General features: G+C 40.6%; 1 protein-coding gene across 3 annotated transcripts in view; it reads left to right on the top strand.

Annotated features, from left to right (window-relative positions):
• Window positions 1-16765, top strand: part of MFAP3L (microfibril associated protein 3 like) — a 48081-nt gene extending 31316 nt beyond the window's left edge. For all 3 annotated transcript variants that reach the window (XM_070415466.1, XM_070415465.1, XM_070415467.1), the window contains exon 3: window positions 10958-16765. In XM_070415466.1, coding sequence (XP_070271567.1) covers window positions 10958-11937 — 980 coding nt within the window. In that variant the 3' untranslated portion in view covers window positions 11938-16765. The remainder of the gene's footprint in view (window positions 1-10957) is intronic.
• The last annotated feature ends 215 nt before the right edge of the window (window positions 16766-16980 follow it).

The following is a 16980-nucleotide window of genomic DNA, read 5'->3' as shown; positions in this document are numbered from 1 at the left end:
AGGTTATCCCTGGGTATTAAAGAGTTGGGACTGAGGCATTGAACCCTTAAGTCCTAGAGAGAAAGAAAACCGTGGGAAAAAGCCCATTCCTGGGGCCTTAATTTCAGTCGTGACATCTTGAGTGCTGTCCCCGAGGTAGCTGTTCCTGCTTCCAAGAGATCATGCGATGTCTTAATTGAAAAGGTCTTTATTGCTATTTACTCCATCTTGGCAAGCTGACTCTGTACCCTGCCTTCATCATCTGTTTATTGGGAACTTGAACAATATGGAAGTTACATTTGGCTCTGTATTCTTTTGTTTTATGGGTGCTCAGGTGGTCTACAGTAGCAGCCTGTCAGTGACCCCTGGGTCATGGCAACTGGTGGAGAGCCTTTGGCACAGAGAACTAACTGCTAGATCAGAACTCCGTAGCATCATCATGTTTGTAGCCAGCAGCCTTGCTGATAAATCAGCCAGCTATTTTGAATTCTCAGACGGAAGATGCACAGATTTTTAAAAAGAACTCATAAGACTAGTACTTGATGTTTTAGCTCGGCCTTTGCAATTACAATGCATAATTATAGTAATTTCAGAACATAAGTAATACAGGGCAATAGAAAACACTGTACCTAACAACCAAGTAGAACATCGGAAAGGGTAGAAATGGCTCTCTTCATCATAAAATATCAGAATTTTAGTCCTAGAATAACCTATTAGAGGACCAGTAGTCTTCAAATGGAGAAAATGCCTCTATTATAACACAGACATAGATTTTAATTTTCAGGCTGATAGGCTAGAGAAGTTTATGAGTAGTGTTTCATAACTCAACAAAGTGGTGCTTGAATAGAGAATGAAAAATGATGCTAATATCCTGGAACGTTGCCTAGATACAGAAGACTACTGGTAAAGCCAAACTCACAAAATGAACGTAATTTTCATTATCAGCCACTACCAATGATGAAGCCCCCATACCAAGTTCCCTGCACTATTTCTAATCTTTACAATAAGCATGACAGTGAGGTATTATTACTCCTCATGTTGACAAATGAGCAGCCAGGTGAATGGAGAGGAAATTACACCACAGTGCAGCCAAGCTGGTATTTGTTCTCCCTCTCTGTCCAGCCAGCAACTAGCTGCTCATCCTTCAGGTCTCAGTAGGCGAAAAATGTTGAAGAGCATCTAACCCAGCCTGAGCGAATGAGAGAAGCCCTCCTGGATGGAAGAGGCGTTGTAACCACCGCCATCACAGTTTGACAGTGTTAGGATGCATGCTGTGACATGTACATACAGAAATGTATTCAAAATCATCTGGGGAGTTGCTCCAGGAGCACAAACCATTCGCTTTGTGATTAGTCGGGAAAGGAGCAATTTCATTTCTCGTTTGTGCTGCAAAAGTGAGGTAGCGATTATTCATGCCGGCCCTGCCCTCCTAGAGAGAATGGGGCTATTTCCTGGTATTGGCAGAGGCGCTGCTTTTTTCCCTGGTGCTTGTCACTTCAGTTCCACGGGACCAGGAGAGGCCAGTGTGTAATCTATTTCTGGAGGAAGACTTTTTGTGTTTTTGGTGTGTTTTTTTATCATTCACTGAAGGACATGTTTGGGGTCAGAATTCAAATAGCATGAATAATCAACAAACAGCCGTGCAATGTGCTGGTTCCAATTTTCCTTTTGCTAGAGGTGAGTAGAAATATATAGTTGACCGAAAGTATTATGAAAAAGTCTTAGTTATTTCAGGTACATATTATTAGGTGCATTTCTGCTGTGGCTTGTTACCTTGACTTGAAAACATTTAAGTGCACATTAGCACCTTTATCAGATGCTAAATAACAAGCATTTCCAGAAAGTCTGCTGGTGCAGGCCTTTGTTAACATGTCTGGCTTGTTAGTGATTAAATTTAAAATCTTCCTTAAAGTTGGGTTTTAGACCCTTCTGCGGATTTGTTTTCCGTACTCTTGTAGCATTCTGTCACCAAAACTAATTAAGAATTATCTTTGGAAATAAACATGCACAGGGTAACTGAGCGGAACTATACTCAAAGTCCACACTCGTCACAGCTGCTACTCCAGCTCTGTGGTCATCATTATCAATTTTGCATTTAGCTTATATCACTGTGTTGTTTTTCTCTCTCTGCTTTTCAGATTTTTCACATAGACTATGAATTGCCTTTTAACTACTCTGCAAAGGACATCAGCAGGCTGTGCTAGCCAAGTTTCAACCCTGTAGACACAGTGTAGTGTATCACACCTCCCTACTTAATATCTATGGAAGGAGGTCAGTCCCCACAGCATTGAATGTAAATTGTCTTTGGACTCTAAGATCAGCATGAAGTAGTGTGTTAACTTATGGAAATATTATATTGAATTCCTCTTTTAGTAGATTCAATATTTGAGATTTTAAAAAAATCAACTTATCAAAAGGGATTAATCAAAGTATATGGGATTACTGAATATGTTATTGGAAGTTCCCAAAAAGCACATGATAGTTTTTGTTTGAGCAAGTTCCTTAACTTTTCTTTTTCTTTTTGGTTAATCCTCACCTGAGGATATTTTTCCCATTGAATTTTTAGAGCAAAAGGGAGGGAGGGATGGGAGAGAGAGAGAGAAAATAAAAACATCAATGTGAGAGAGACACATTGATTGGTTGACTCCCGCACATGCCTGACCAAGGCTGAGGATAGAATCTGCAACAAAGGTATGTGTCCATTACTGGGAATTGAACCCTCAACCCTTTGGTGTGTGGGCTGATGCTCTAACCATAGACCCACGCTGGCCAAGGCCCTTAACTTTTCTGAGCCACAGTTTTCCTATCTGTAAAATAGAGACAATTCCTTTTACTACCATGTGAGTATGTGAGTCTTAAATAAACTATTGTGTGTTCAATGCTTAATACAGTACCTGGCACATACCAAACTATCACAAAATGGCAACTGCTGTCATTGGAAATATTGTCCTATATCATCACAATCATAGATTCTAAGAGCTTAAATCTCTGGTTTGTAAAGAAAGGAAATCATTTTCCTGGTAATTTCTTATTCTCTACCTCAGTTTCTCAACCTTTTAAATAAAATTTAATAAACACACACATAAAAATTATATCCCTTCAATGTTAATTTGAAATTTCAAAAGAATATGACTGCCATGATAGCTAGTTTGGAATCTCTCCACCAGCAGAGGCTCGCCCTCCCCTAGCACATCACTTTGTACACACAGGGCCCATTGATACCCAAGAGGCTTCTGTCTGAAGAAGCAGTGTAAGTGGAAATTGCAAAGTATAATACACACAGGGTGACCTTTACATTTGCTGAGCCCAGTTATTCCAGAGATGCTGTTAAACCCCTTACAATGCACAGGATAGACCCCTACAAAGAATTATCCAGTGCAAAATGTCAGTAGTACCCAAGTTGAGAAAGTCTGGTCTAACCCAAAGAAGCACGCTTCTCAGTTAACTAAAGAATCATTGTGAAGTGGATCTTTAGTTGTGTGGACCCATCATGTCTTTTGGCATAAAAGTGGTTTAATTTATGATCCATTGATTCGTTTTCCAAACTGAGTCATATTAAGGGCCAACTTGGCAACAAACCACCATTTGTCTTTCTTTCCTTTCCTTTTCTTTTCTTTTTTTTCTTTCTTTCCTTCTCCTCTCCTCTCTCCTCTTTTCTTTCTCTCTCTCTCTCTCTCCCTCTCTCTCTCTCTTTCTCTTTGTTTCTTTAAATGAGTTGTTCTCCATTTGGGAATGTGAGCCACAATGCTTTAGTCTTAGCCATGAAAAGACCCTTCCAGATCTACCTCAGATAAGGATGACAACTGAGATTCCCAAAATGTAATCCTTTTATATGAACCCAGTGTAGGGTGCTCCTGTCTTAGAAGGCCACCTATAGCTATTGTCAGAAATGATTCTTGCTAATCTGCATGGAATTACATGCTTGGCACTGGGTTGGGGTTTTTTTGGTGCCCTTGACCAGAATCGAACCTGGGACCCTTCAGTCCACAGGCCGACGCTCCATCCACTGAGCCAAACCAGTCAGGGCTGTTTTAAAAATTAAGAATACCAGATCAAATTAGCTGAAGCATATGTTTCCTTTACCAGGAAGTGAAAATATAGGTGCTGCCCCTCGCCACTTTGGCTCAGTGGATAGAGCATCAGCCTGCAGACTGAACAGGCCTGGGTTCAATTTCTGTCAAGGCCACATGCCCCAGTTGCGGGCTCGATCCCCAGTGTGGGCGTGCAGGAGGCAGCCCATCAATGATTCTCTCTCATTATTGATGTTTCTCTCTCTCCCTCTCTCTTCCTCTCTGAAATCAATAATATATATATACATATATATATTTATAAATAAAGAAAATATAGGTGCTTTTCAGATATTATTCATGCCTTTAAGCAGAGCAGAAGTGCAGGATCTGCCCAATCCTTCCACTCTCACCATCCTGAGCTGAAAGCTGAGCTAAACCTATGTTATCCTAGGCTACCATGGCTCCACATGATGGAGGAGCTGGCTAGTTGGAGCTGCCGAGTAGTATTCTGAATAGGTTCCTTGGGAGGACTGGGGAGGGAGGGCACAAGAGCCCTTGCAGCTTGCAATGTTTATAACCTGACTATGCGGTAGCTTTAAGGAGCCGCCGTGTACTGCAGCAGCCCTGTAATAGGTGCAGCCACGCAGTGCTAAATTTGTTTTCAATTATGTTTTGTAAAAGGGCATGGATCCTTTTGCTACAGAAGCCCGTATTTCACATAGTGGAAAATAAGGGCCACATTTGTAGCCACAAACCCACAGTACATTTTGTTCTTACTTGAAGAGCATCAATGCAATGCGATACTCATTCAAGTGAATGTTGTGTTTCATTTATGTTTATTTAAACACTCACTGGAATTCTCACCATCTGAAAATTTTTATTTAAGTTGGTTTCAGGAAAATAACCTCCTTGTTTTGGCAGATTGAACTCTTCCTTCTTGAATAGCATGAACACGAGGAGCTTAAGAGCCTGAGTATCTAAATGGAGTTGTGAACAGTTTTAATCTTCTTATACCACTCACCGGGGACATAGACAAACTGTACATCAGTTTGTTTACACATCCACAGACATCTCTAAGGCAAAAGAAATCCTTCTCTTCTAATACGTAATTTGAGGGAAATTCTAAGAGCTTAGCATTTGGGTATAATGTTAATTTTTAATACTCAGTGATCCGTAGGAAAAGCTGGGAAAATTTAGGATTTCCATAGACATGGTATTTGGAGAAAAGCGGCAATGACAGTGTCTTTGTTGGTTGTGCTCTCACTTTCCTTAGGGTTCTTCAGTTCTAGAAAGTGTTGATGCAGCTTATCTCTGTACAGCAAGACCTGGGTCAGAAGTTGTTTGCATGAGCGACAGTTCTGATCTGGTACCGTATATTGGTTTTACGTTGGGTCACAATAACCCCTATACCATAGAACGTCTTGATGTTTACAGGTTTAACTGTAGTCATACGGTGCTGTTGATCCACTTCTCTGATTGCTAGACAGTCTTCCTGACACTGTCCTATTGACACGATGTTGTGCTGTCTTGAGTGACTTCCCCTCCATGTGTGCATGCATGCCCCAGGGTGGCATAGAGATGCCAGGGCACCCACCTTCCTGGATGGGACTGTGGTGATGGCTTCTCCCAGAGAATGTTGGCAGGGGAGGAAAGCTCTAGAACTATGTCCCTCGAGAGAAAAACTTCTGGAAAGAAATATTTTTCATTTCTTTGATTTTCTTGCATTCATTAATGTTTTCCCAGTCAATCGAGGCTTGCCTGAGTTGAAGAATTTCAAGTCTAAATGTGACTCATAGGTCACATTCACTTTAAATTTTGAGGATTCCTCCAATTCAACCTTCCAAAGGTTTTTAGCCACCCAACTCCCACCTGCAGTGTGGGGGAGTGTCTCTTTCTCTATTCTCTTGGAAATATAATGTATTCTCAGTGTCCCCCCACCCCTTTTATTTGGCACTCTGAAAAGTGAAAAAGTAATGTTATTTAAAATTAATCCCTTTAAATTTTAATTATAAATCATTGGTGGTTTTTTACACTTAGATACCACTTGCATTTCTTTTTTTCCCTGTGACTTATCCATTCACATCTTTTCCCCATTTTTTTTCTTTTGGGTTGGCCCTTCTGGATTATAAAAATGGTTTGTCAGCTACAGAGCGCCCACTGATTTCCCTCTTTTACTCATGTGCTTCCCCTCCCACCAAGCATCTCCCCCCACCCTCCCCCCGGGCCGCTGTCCTTAAAAGTCCTTTCTCTTGACCCTCCCTGCCTGCACCACCCCAGCTGGTCCTGGTCCTGGTGAGTTCCTCAAGCCTCTCTAGGAAGCCTGTCCCCACTGTTCCCTTCCCCAGCCCCTGTCCTGTGCCAGGGAAAACCCAGTTATTTATTGGAGTCCGTGTCCCTCTTTGGCTTGGATGGTTTTCGCAGTCAGGCATCATCTTTGCATTTGCACAGTCTGGTGTGGAAGCTGGTATATAAACAATGTATTCAACAATCGTTACTGAATGCATGAACAAGATTAAAAAAAAAAAAAGATCGCTGCCTTCTAAAGATGTCAGCTTTGTTATGCAGCTTAGCGCACACCACAGCTCAGCTAAGAAATAACATCTGCTAGCTTTTCTCTTTGCAAAGAAGAGATTGTCCCCACAACACTTCTGTTCACGTGTGGGTGATTTCCACGTGTGATTCTAGTGCTTGGAGTTTCTTGGGGAAGACTGTGACAGGTTCTGTGCAAACTCTAGCCTGTCTGGCTCCTTTTTTCCAGTCTCTTCTTGCTGCGTGTGACAGTGTTTTAGCCTGACCTTCAGATGACACTCAGAGGACCGGAGTGAAGAGGGGGGATGGAGGAAGGGTGTTTCAGAGGGGGAACTACAATTTGAGCAAAGCATTGGGGGGGACGTGAACTACCACCAAGAAGGTTCGGGAATACATGTAATCTTTTACGTTCAGAAAGTAATGGTTCAACAGCTGCCTGTTTTATTTCCTCTGAAATCATTGCATGTAGAACTGACTTAGCATCAGCTGCTGACATTTTAGATGTGTGTTGATGCTGAAGTGATGCAATGTAATGAAAATGCAGCACATCCCTTGGACATTCCCTCTCAATTACAATTTAAAACACACGGGGACAGAACAGTGTATACCCGATTCATGTGTATAGCTCTGGGGGTGTTATTATTTCTTTAAATTTCTGACAGCTTAAGTTGGGACCGTTCCAGAATGAGTCTTGGGACAAGGTCTCTATAGGTGAATGGCTCCGTGCAGCACAGAAAATGTTCTCAGGCTGATCCCAGCTGGGCAGGTACCCTGTGGCGATTCTGCATGAGCCTGAGCTCCAAGCTGACGTAGGAGGACCCCCAAGGTGGAATTTGTGCCATCTTCATTGTTTCTAGGGGTCCTATGGTAGTAGAACAAGCAGAAATCTTTATCACTAGTCACAGGTCAACTGAGGCTGAAGCATAATTTAAGTCCTAATTCCTAGGAAGGAACCAATGTATCAGCCTTTATAAAAGAAGCCAGACAGACCTACATCATCTTTGAAGTTGAAATCTTAGCTCTTCTGACAGTATAGTCTTTAGAGAGGTAAGTGTGTGTGTGTGTGTGTGTGTTGGCTTCCAAAGACTTGCTTTGTGATCTGATAATAGAATGTTTAATCCAGGTCACACATTCATTAAAGCCTAAATGTAATAAATATCACATTAATCCATAAAATAAAGATGATGGTTGTTTCAAGAGGAATCTAGTAAAGGATACTAAAGAGATGTCTTGGTATCCTCGTCTTAGATTGGAAACAGGAAATTGCTGGCAGGTAGAGATGTGGTCCCAGTCATTTAACTAGGGTGTTGCAGCTCAGATTATAGGTAATAATCCAAGTGTTTTAGGATCATAACATAGATTCATTTTGTCATAGTTTATAGTTAAGCAAATATAGTCACTTCACAGATACATAGCCGGGCTTCAGAATTCAAGAACAAACTAAATTAATGATTGAATAAAGTATATAAAAGATGTTAGTCTAAAGACCCACTGCCCTGAACTAAGAAGCAGAATATGCTCCTAAATAAGTATCTGCTGAAAATCTGCTTTCCCCCAAAATGAGCCACAAATGTCACCTACTAAGGTTGTGTTTAGTTCCAAATTGTGCCTCTTTTCACAATGTGAAAAGAATCTTCTGAAATGTCTAAATTCTAATCTGCATTGAATTGCTTGGGTCCAGAATAGAGAAATACATGTCAATACACAATTACAAATATGCTTGAAAAGAACTATGAAATTTACGCTCAGAAACATCTTTAAATACCAGAAAGCATTGTCATGTTGTAAACAAAAAATATTGTTGCATTTCATTTGTCTGTAACAAAATACAATATGACTAAAACTATTATGTAGGTGCCAGGAGAAGGTTGTTTATATTACAACTAGAGGCCCAGTGCACAGATTCATGCACTGGTGGTGTCCCTCAGACTGGCCTGTGCCCTCTCATAATCTGGGACCGCTCTGAGGATGTAGCATTGTGGGAAGCGGCAGGCAGCCTGGGAGGAGCCCGAGAGCACATGGCTCCTGCTCATCCCGGCCCTGCTGTGCCTGCCGCCACCACTTGATAGCGCTGCTGAGGAGGCAGGAGAGGCTTGCGCCGCTGCAGCTGTGCTTGCCAGCCATGAGCCCGGCTTCTGGCTGAGCAGCGCTCCCACTGTGGGAGCGCACTAACCACAAGGGGGCAGCTCCTGCAGTGAGCGCCTGCCCCCAGGTGGTAAGTGTGCATCATGGCAACTGGTTGGCTGGTTATTCGATCGCTTAGGCTTTTATATATATAGATTAGCTGCCTGCCTTCCTAGCTTAGTGTTCTTTTCTGCTTTTGTTCTTCTGCACCCAGATTCAGACTACTCTGTCTTTATATTTACAGATTAATTCCTCCATAAAAGGAGTGGCACTGGGGAGGTTAGGAGATGAATAAATTGATTCTAATCATTCCCCAAACAAATAACCTCACCTCCTCACCCTCTTCCCTGTTGTATTTTCTTAAAAATAAAGGAAGGTAAATGTATCACCTGTAATTCCTGGAGCCCAGTGCCTTCCATATCTATAATAAGCTTTCAATCAACTAGAGTTGTTTTGTTTTGTTTTTGTTTTTGTTTGTTTTTGTGTCCCCTAGGCCTGTTGTAGTCTACTCTTATGAAACAAGCAAATTGTAAGAAAATTATAATTTCCCTTGCCTCCTATTGTTATACATTTGGATAAATCTGCAGTAAAAGTATCAAAATTCAGGTTCAGGGAATGAAAGGGGTGGAAGGCTTGCCCCTGCCCCATGTGAATGAGAGAAAATTTCACAGACCGGGTGCTAGGCTTGTTTATTCTTGCACATTCACAGAGACTGAACATTTCGCTAGATTTTCCAAACCAGTGTTTTCTATTCTTGGGGTAAATATACTGGCTGAATTGTTACAAAAGGGTTAGTCAGGGACACCAGGAACTTCTCTTCACAGATGTTCTTTCAGAAAGCAAAGTAATATGACAGCATCCACTAAGAGCATCCTGCCAGATTCCCCAGGGCTAGCAAGTCAGGGACTGCGGCCCCCAGGAGGCACCTCACCGCTCCTGTTAGCTTCCTTCAGAATGTTCCTTGGACTGCAGTCACCATGTGGTAGCAGAACGATGGTGGAATATAGAAGGCCCGCTGTTGCCTTGTTCCTCAGTCCCTGGTCATGTATGTACTCACTAGTTTTAAAAAGGAGCATTTTGCTTGTTGCTTTTGGGAAATATCAGACTCTTAATTAGAATTAAAAGTCACTGCCAGGAGGGAAGAAACAAGTAAAAAGACTATGCAATAATAGATACTTAAGAGGAAACTACATGTTAAATGATCCAGTCTCTCAGGAGAGGTCCTCTAGCTGGCTTGGGGAACTGGAGTGCTTTTATGGAGAAGTATCTGCCTGCTCTGTTCCTTAGATCTCCCCCGAGGCCTAACCTGGGCCCTCCCTTCTCTATAGGACAGTGAAGATAGGTAGAGATGGGATTACAGAAAGGCTCAGATCCAAGACCCACAAGCCAAACCTAGTATCATGTTGTCCAGGGGTCCTCTGACCTATGGATATACAGGCAGACTAAGAATTAACCCAACTAAAGAGTTTTGCCCGACAGAGAACCTCATTCACAAGGCAACACTATGTCCTTTCCAGGCCAAAGAGGGAAGTATTTCTGTTATCAACATGCATTCTCTATCATGTGAGGCTTATTTTCAATTTGATGAGTCTATCATTTATTTGAAAGACTAAAACAAAATGATACTAATTCATACTCAGCCTCCAGATCTTCACATTGTTAGCTAATAACTTTAAGTAGTATGGATAATTCATTGTAGATTCTTAAAATTAATGACATAATCATGTTTTAATCAACGGAGGTCACACAAGGACAACTTCAATGTCAAATATGAGCAACCCAGGTAAATAATATAACTTAATTTGATTTACTCCAGATTTTATGTTGGTCCTAAACTACTTGATATTCTGAGAAGCATTAAACTCCCCAGTGTTCAAGAGAGTCATGCTCACAGGCAGGTTAAAAAATCAGATGCTACAGTGAAGGAATTCTCTAGTAAGAGCACAGTATTTTCCAGATTGTTTATTTTTTTTGTTTTTCACTAGGATATGGAATTACACAGTATGCTTTGGTGGTTTAAGTACAGCCTCTTGAACCCAAGTTCATCTTCTAGCTCTACTACTTCCAAACTGGTGATCTTGGGAACATGGTTTAATCTAATTGTGCCTCCGTTTTGTCATCCTATAAAGTATTAGTACCCATCCCACAGAGTTGTTGTGAAGATTAAATGAGTTTATACATGTCAATGTCTGGCACACAATAAAGGTTCACTGTTGCTATCATCAATAGATGGTATTTCTAGTAACATGCAAGCTTGTAGCCACTTCAGTGGGAACCGTATGACCTTTTTTTGAATGTTCTCTCCCTTCCAACAGGAAAATGGCAGATGCACGAGGGCGGCCTCCTGAACATCACCAAGGTGTCTTTTTCAGACCGAGGGAAATACACATGTGTTGCCTCTAATGCCTATGGCATTGTGAACAACACGGTGACCCTGCGCGTCATCTTCACCTCGGGAGACATGGGTGTCTACTACATGGTGGTCTGCCTCGTGGCCTTCACCATCGTCATGGTCCTCAACATCACCCGCCTGTGTATGATGAGCAGCCACCTGAAGAAGACAGAGAAGGCCATCAACGAGTTCTTTAGGACAGAAGGCGCGGAGAAGCTGCAGAAGGCATTCGAGATCGCCAAGCGGATCCCCATCATCACCTCAGCCAAAACTCTAGAGCTTGCCAAAGTCACCCAATTCAAAACTATGGAGTTTGCCCGCTACATTGAAGAGCTGGCCAGGAGCGTGCCTCTGCCTCCTCTCATTATGAACTGTAGAACCATCATGGAGGAAATCATGGAGGTGGTCAGGCTGGAGGAGCAGGGGCAGAATTTTGTGCGGCACACGCCAGAAGGCCAAGAGGCCATGGACAGGGATGAGGTGTACATGATCCGAAACTCTCTGAAGCGAAGTGACTCCCCCACCGCTGACTCAGACGCTTCATCGCTGCATGAACAGCCTCAGCAGATTGCCATCAAGGTGTCCGTACATCCACAATCCAAAAAAGATCATGTGGATGACCAAGAGGGTGTACAGTTTGAAGATGTCAAAGATGAAGAGGACACAGAACTGTCAGCTGAACAATCCCCAGAAACTGTAGAGCCTTCTACAGATGAAACATCTACAGAGCTAACGCCTGAAGAGCCCACGCCTGTTGAGCCCATGGATGTTGAGCCCACGCCTGTCGAGCCCACGCCTGTTGAGGTATCAGATAGAGTCCCACCGCCTGCTCACCTGGAAACTACAGAACTGGCAGTGGCACATGAAAGAAACACCTGCATTATTTATGAAAGCCATGTCTAATATCAACTCTGAAAAGCTATGCATATTAAGAAAATCAGGGGCTGCTCCTCGTAGTCCAGATGTAGTACGCACTTGCCGCTAAGCCTTACAAGGAGACTCTCATCCCCTAGGTAGGAGTGATGCTATTGTAGAAGGGGAAACACCTGTGTGCAGTCCTTGTGACTGGACCTTCCCCAGGAGAAAAGGATGTAGGAAACATCAGGGTGCAGGATTGATGCTATTGTCCAAGTGATACAAGTTTTAGAGACGATTCTCTGCCAAATACCTTCGCTGGTGATGCCCTTTTGGCAAAGAGTACACTACTGTAAGATAAATTTTGAGTTCAAGAGCCCTGTCCAATGCACACTGCATTGCTTTTCTTTCTAAAAAAAATTACAGGTCTGCTACAATAGCAAATGCACGTATATGGGTTTGTTGCACTTTCTTCTCAGTCTTTGTTCCTTTCACTGTTCCTTGATAATGGAGTAGTTGTTGTTATATTAATACTAATTGCTCTTTCTGATTTGGTCTTCTTTGTCCTTGCTTTCCCCTAGAACATTTACCTCAGAGGCGTTGGTATCAGTCACCAGTACCAGGGCTGATATCTACAAGTCATTTATAATGTTCCAGAGTAGTCACTAGACCCCTTGTTTTTATTATTTCCAAGGCCTATTTTCATACCTTGATTTTTACTTGTTTCCAATGAAGCTGCTGTAAGTGAAACTGAGAAAAACTTTGCCCAGGAACAGCACTTTAATAGCCAAATGAAAACGTGTTTACCTGTCCGATTCTGAGAGCCTTTGTGTGAGCTCAACTGAAGTGTGTGGTGGTGGTAGATTATAAAAGGTTGATTATAGTCGTAATAACCATGAAAAATGCTGTTTTTACATTTAAGTAACATCATCCTCCAAACAAAAACTGATCTTTATCTGGAAAATTTATTGCTTCCTAGGTCAGAGGCATTTGATGAATCCCTGTAAGGTTGTATAATATTAGCTACCCAGAAGGACTTGCAGGGAAGGATATCCTATATAATAAAGAGCTAATATGCTAATTAGACCAAACAGCAGAACGACCATCCGGACGACCTCCGGACAACCGTCTGGACAACCTTCCAGACGAAGCTGGGGCTGCGAGGGCCAAGGCAGCCAGTGCTGTGAGGGCCGAGCCCCTTGCGTGAATTTCATGCATAGGGCCTCTAGTATTATAATAGTATAGGAAACTGTACCATCAAATTTCATGCCAAAAGTATTAAATTAATTTTTAATCTCACAGGAAAGCAGTTATATGCAAGGCAGAATGATGTCATAGACAAAAGACAAAACTAGTCATCCAAAGGCCAACACCTTACCTGACTGTGCCAATAACCAGCTGCCTGGCTTTGGGCAAGTCTGGGTTTCAGTTTCCTTATCTGTCAGAGGCGGAAGACTTGGTGAGTTCTGAGCACCATTTAAATAGTCTCATTCTCTCACAGAACCAAACCAATACTATTATCCTTGTTCTTTTTCACAGTTACTTTAACGATTTTCATTTGTATCTCTAACGTTGTTTATGCTGCATTACTTACTCAAAATGAGTATGATTTTCAAAAATCATAGCATTTTAAGTAAATTGTGGATCTTTTCCCTCCCCCCCCCAATTAATCATGTGACCACTTCTACAGTTTAGATTTAATCATGATGAGAACAAGTGGTATTATTTCATTTTTACTTAAGAGCAGGGAGACACTAACCTTAAAGCAGTTATAAGGGTCATGGCTGATGGGGTCATGACATCGGAGATTAGTAACATGGACCACATTGGTAATGAGAGAGCAGATGCAGATGTTTAATCCTTAATCTATCATTCTCTGGATAAGTGACCTTGGACAGTTCCCTTCTCCATTCTGGGGTTTAATCTTATTACTTACAAAGTATAGGGGTTGTTGTGCTCACAAAATCCCTTCTCGCTCATACATTTAAAGTTTTATGGAAAGTTTGTAATCTCTCATGGTGGCCCCCATAGCAAGAGACATGCAATATTAGGAGCAAAAATGGGTACATGAGATTGGATGCTTTTGCTGTCCAAACTTTACAGCAAATGTCTCTAGCTCTGTAGCTGAGGGCAGTGGGTATGGCTTTAGGAATGGCTTTGACAGTTTTTTTACTCATAGATACCTGATGTTGAAGGCAAACTCACAAGATGTGGAGTTTGCTCAGACATCTCTTAGTCAGGAATGAACTGTTAGCATCTTGGGTGGTCACATAAAGAAATTAGTAGTGAGCAAACAAGAGAAACCATGACTTCTGATTGGGCTCTCCTGACTGGGATTTTATGTATTTGGGTGCAGAAAAGTTGTATCTCCAACTCTCATTTGTTATAGAGGTCAACAAATTCTTACCAGGGATCTGTATGCCCAAAACAATAGAGACTTAAGCTCACTTTGGGGTATTGGGAGAACTGTTTCTCAATGTATTCAGTTTTCATTCCACCCAAACCCATGTGCATATTTCCACATGAAAATTACAGGAGAAGACATCTATTTCGTCTAGACATTGATTCAGGGTAAAACGTTTAAAATGGGCAAATTTTTTACGAAGTAGGAGCAGAAATGTGTGACCAAAGAATGTTTCCATTTTGCTTTTAGCTTCTTTAGACTGAGGAGATTATATAGATTTTCAAAATGTTCTCCCTCTTTAAAGCATCAAAAAGCTCTTGATATAATAATAGCCAACCTAAAGGGAAATTAGCTTACAACAGAGATTTCTCCTCCCAGAAATTCTACACTCTTCCTATCCATTCTATTGCTTCTTACAAAGGGAGAAAGGTTCTCCTGCTAGAATATGAAATGTAGATGACCTTGTGACTTTCAGCTGATTTTCAAAGATAAATAACTGTTCAGATTCATAGAGGTATGGCTGTGTGTGTGTGTGTGTGTGTGTGCATGTGCATGCGCACGCACATGCACAACACACATGTCAGACTCATTTGGGCAGTTTTAAAAGCTTAACACCAAATCCCAAGCCATGTTCCTTGGGTTATATGTAGTCATTCTCAAAATCAAACAATTTCTGGTTTCTGAGACATCTGGTTATATCTCTAGCAATTTTTTCCTTGAAATTCTAAAAATAATTCAGATATGTATGCATATTTAATTCACTTAGGTGATCTGCAAACTTGGATGGTATTTATTGTAAATGGGAAAAAATTATAATGAAAAATCTATGTAATTTATAGTGGTTTTGTTTAATATATTATATTTTCATATCGTTAGGGCACATCTACTCTTCTCATCTTTTTGTATATCATACTTAGTAAAAAGAAATACTAATACTTGACTAAAATCTCTAGGAACTAAATGTGATGCCTAATCTATAGAAATCACTCTGAAAATATGTGAATGTTCTCACCCATACCAAGCATTATTATGTCGTCATTACATCAAGAATGATCTGTCTCAGATGCTTACAAGCATTCCTTTTTCTTTTTTTTTTTTCAAAACTATGGATTCTGGAATCCCCTTCCTTTCTTTTTCTTTTTTGTTGTTTGCTGCATTTTTAATTGTGTATGTTGTTTAAGCTTCCCTTTAAAGGGCAAGTGTGAGATAAAACAACTTAATGGAAAGACAGAATTGAACTATGGCTCTGTAGATTCTTTAATGGACTGGTAACCTGTTTTACATCTAATGCTTGGGTTGTTATTTATTAGTGATCTAGGATCTGCTCACTTGTTTAGTACATGAAGAAAATGTGAGGCACAATGAATATTTGCATGTTTTGTACAGGCACACTCTCAATGTGGTGCAGCCAACACAAATCAAGTTCACTATAGAAATACCAATCCCAACCACGGGAGGAACCGTTTTACAAAGGCAAATCTGGCATCTTTTATTCGCAAATGGAAATATTGTGTCAGTGTTGAAATTCTGAAATGGTTCTGCTAAAGGGGGGATTTCCTCTCAGTGTTTCATTTGGTAAGAAAATGGAGCGTTTAACTCTTCTTTCAGATACTCAATTTTATACTCAGCACAGTTCAACTACTGACCTGTACCTATCTTCCCATATCCTTTTAGCAATCCCTTAAGATTATTATTCCTGTTTCTACTAGATTTCTAAACTAATTTATTGTACTCTTTAAATACCTACCAGATCTCATTGTATATTCCCACACATACTTTGAAAAATATTCATTTTTATATTTACCTATTCATTTAAAATCCCTTCAGTAGATGACAACATTCATTTTCCTAATGCCTTTCTTAGGGCTTCTACAATGATTAATCTAGTTTGGATTAAATAAATCAGTGGTGGTGGTGGGGGGAATCAAGTAAAATAGAATTGCTTATTATGTTTTCCAAAGGACTGAGGGTTTGTTATACAAGAAAATATCATAAGAGGTTGGCAATGATCTTTATGATTCTATAGAGATATCATTTTAAAGAGGCTATACTTAGACTACCACAATCAAAATTGAAGCTTTAGAGAATATAAAACTATAAAACAATTAGCTCTAAGAATATTTTGGCATGAATTATTTTTTATTTAACCTGTAACAATAGCCTTCAAATGTATCTCTCTGACACCATAGAGCTGCCTATAGTGAGTTAGGGTCCAAGAAGACACTTGTATTTCTGTTTGGTTTGCTGTATATCTATTTCTGCATATCCTGTATTAAAATTGGAAAGTAAAAAAATTTACCTGGGGTAAATGTCAAACTGGCGATTTTGTGAACTATAAATGTTCAACCTTTTAAAAGTAATTTAAATATGGAAACAAATGACTGATATTTAAGTTGATGTTATAGTAGAAAAACAAACAAACGTGATTCATCCTGTATTTTGATTGTTGCTTTAATAAAGGGTTTGCACAGGTGTGAGGATTGTTGTATTGTGTCCCACCTAAAGGGCATTTCATTGTGGCCTGATTTACTTTTTGCAATGACATGAGATTTGTAGTCAATTATTTTCCCTACCTTCTGCATCTGCAGCTTATCTTGGGGTGGGGGGGAGGAAAAATGAAATAATTTTTATATAAAATTACCAACTATCCAAATTCAGAAACATTAACTTCATCCTAACAAACTTCA

Source organism: Myotis yumanensis, unplaced genomic scaffold (genome assembly GCF_028538775.1).
Source record: "Myotis yumanensis isolate MYYU_CA2020_CCGP unplaced genomic scaffold, mMyoYum1.0.hap1 SCAF_5, whole genome shotgun sequence".
Taxonomy (NCBI): Eukaryota; Metazoa; Chordata; class Mammalia; order Chiroptera; family Vespertilionidae; genus Myotis; species Myotis yumanensis.
The sequence above is the reverse complement of the archived record's forward strand: the minus strand, read 5'-3'. Positions and strand labels throughout refer to the sequence as shown.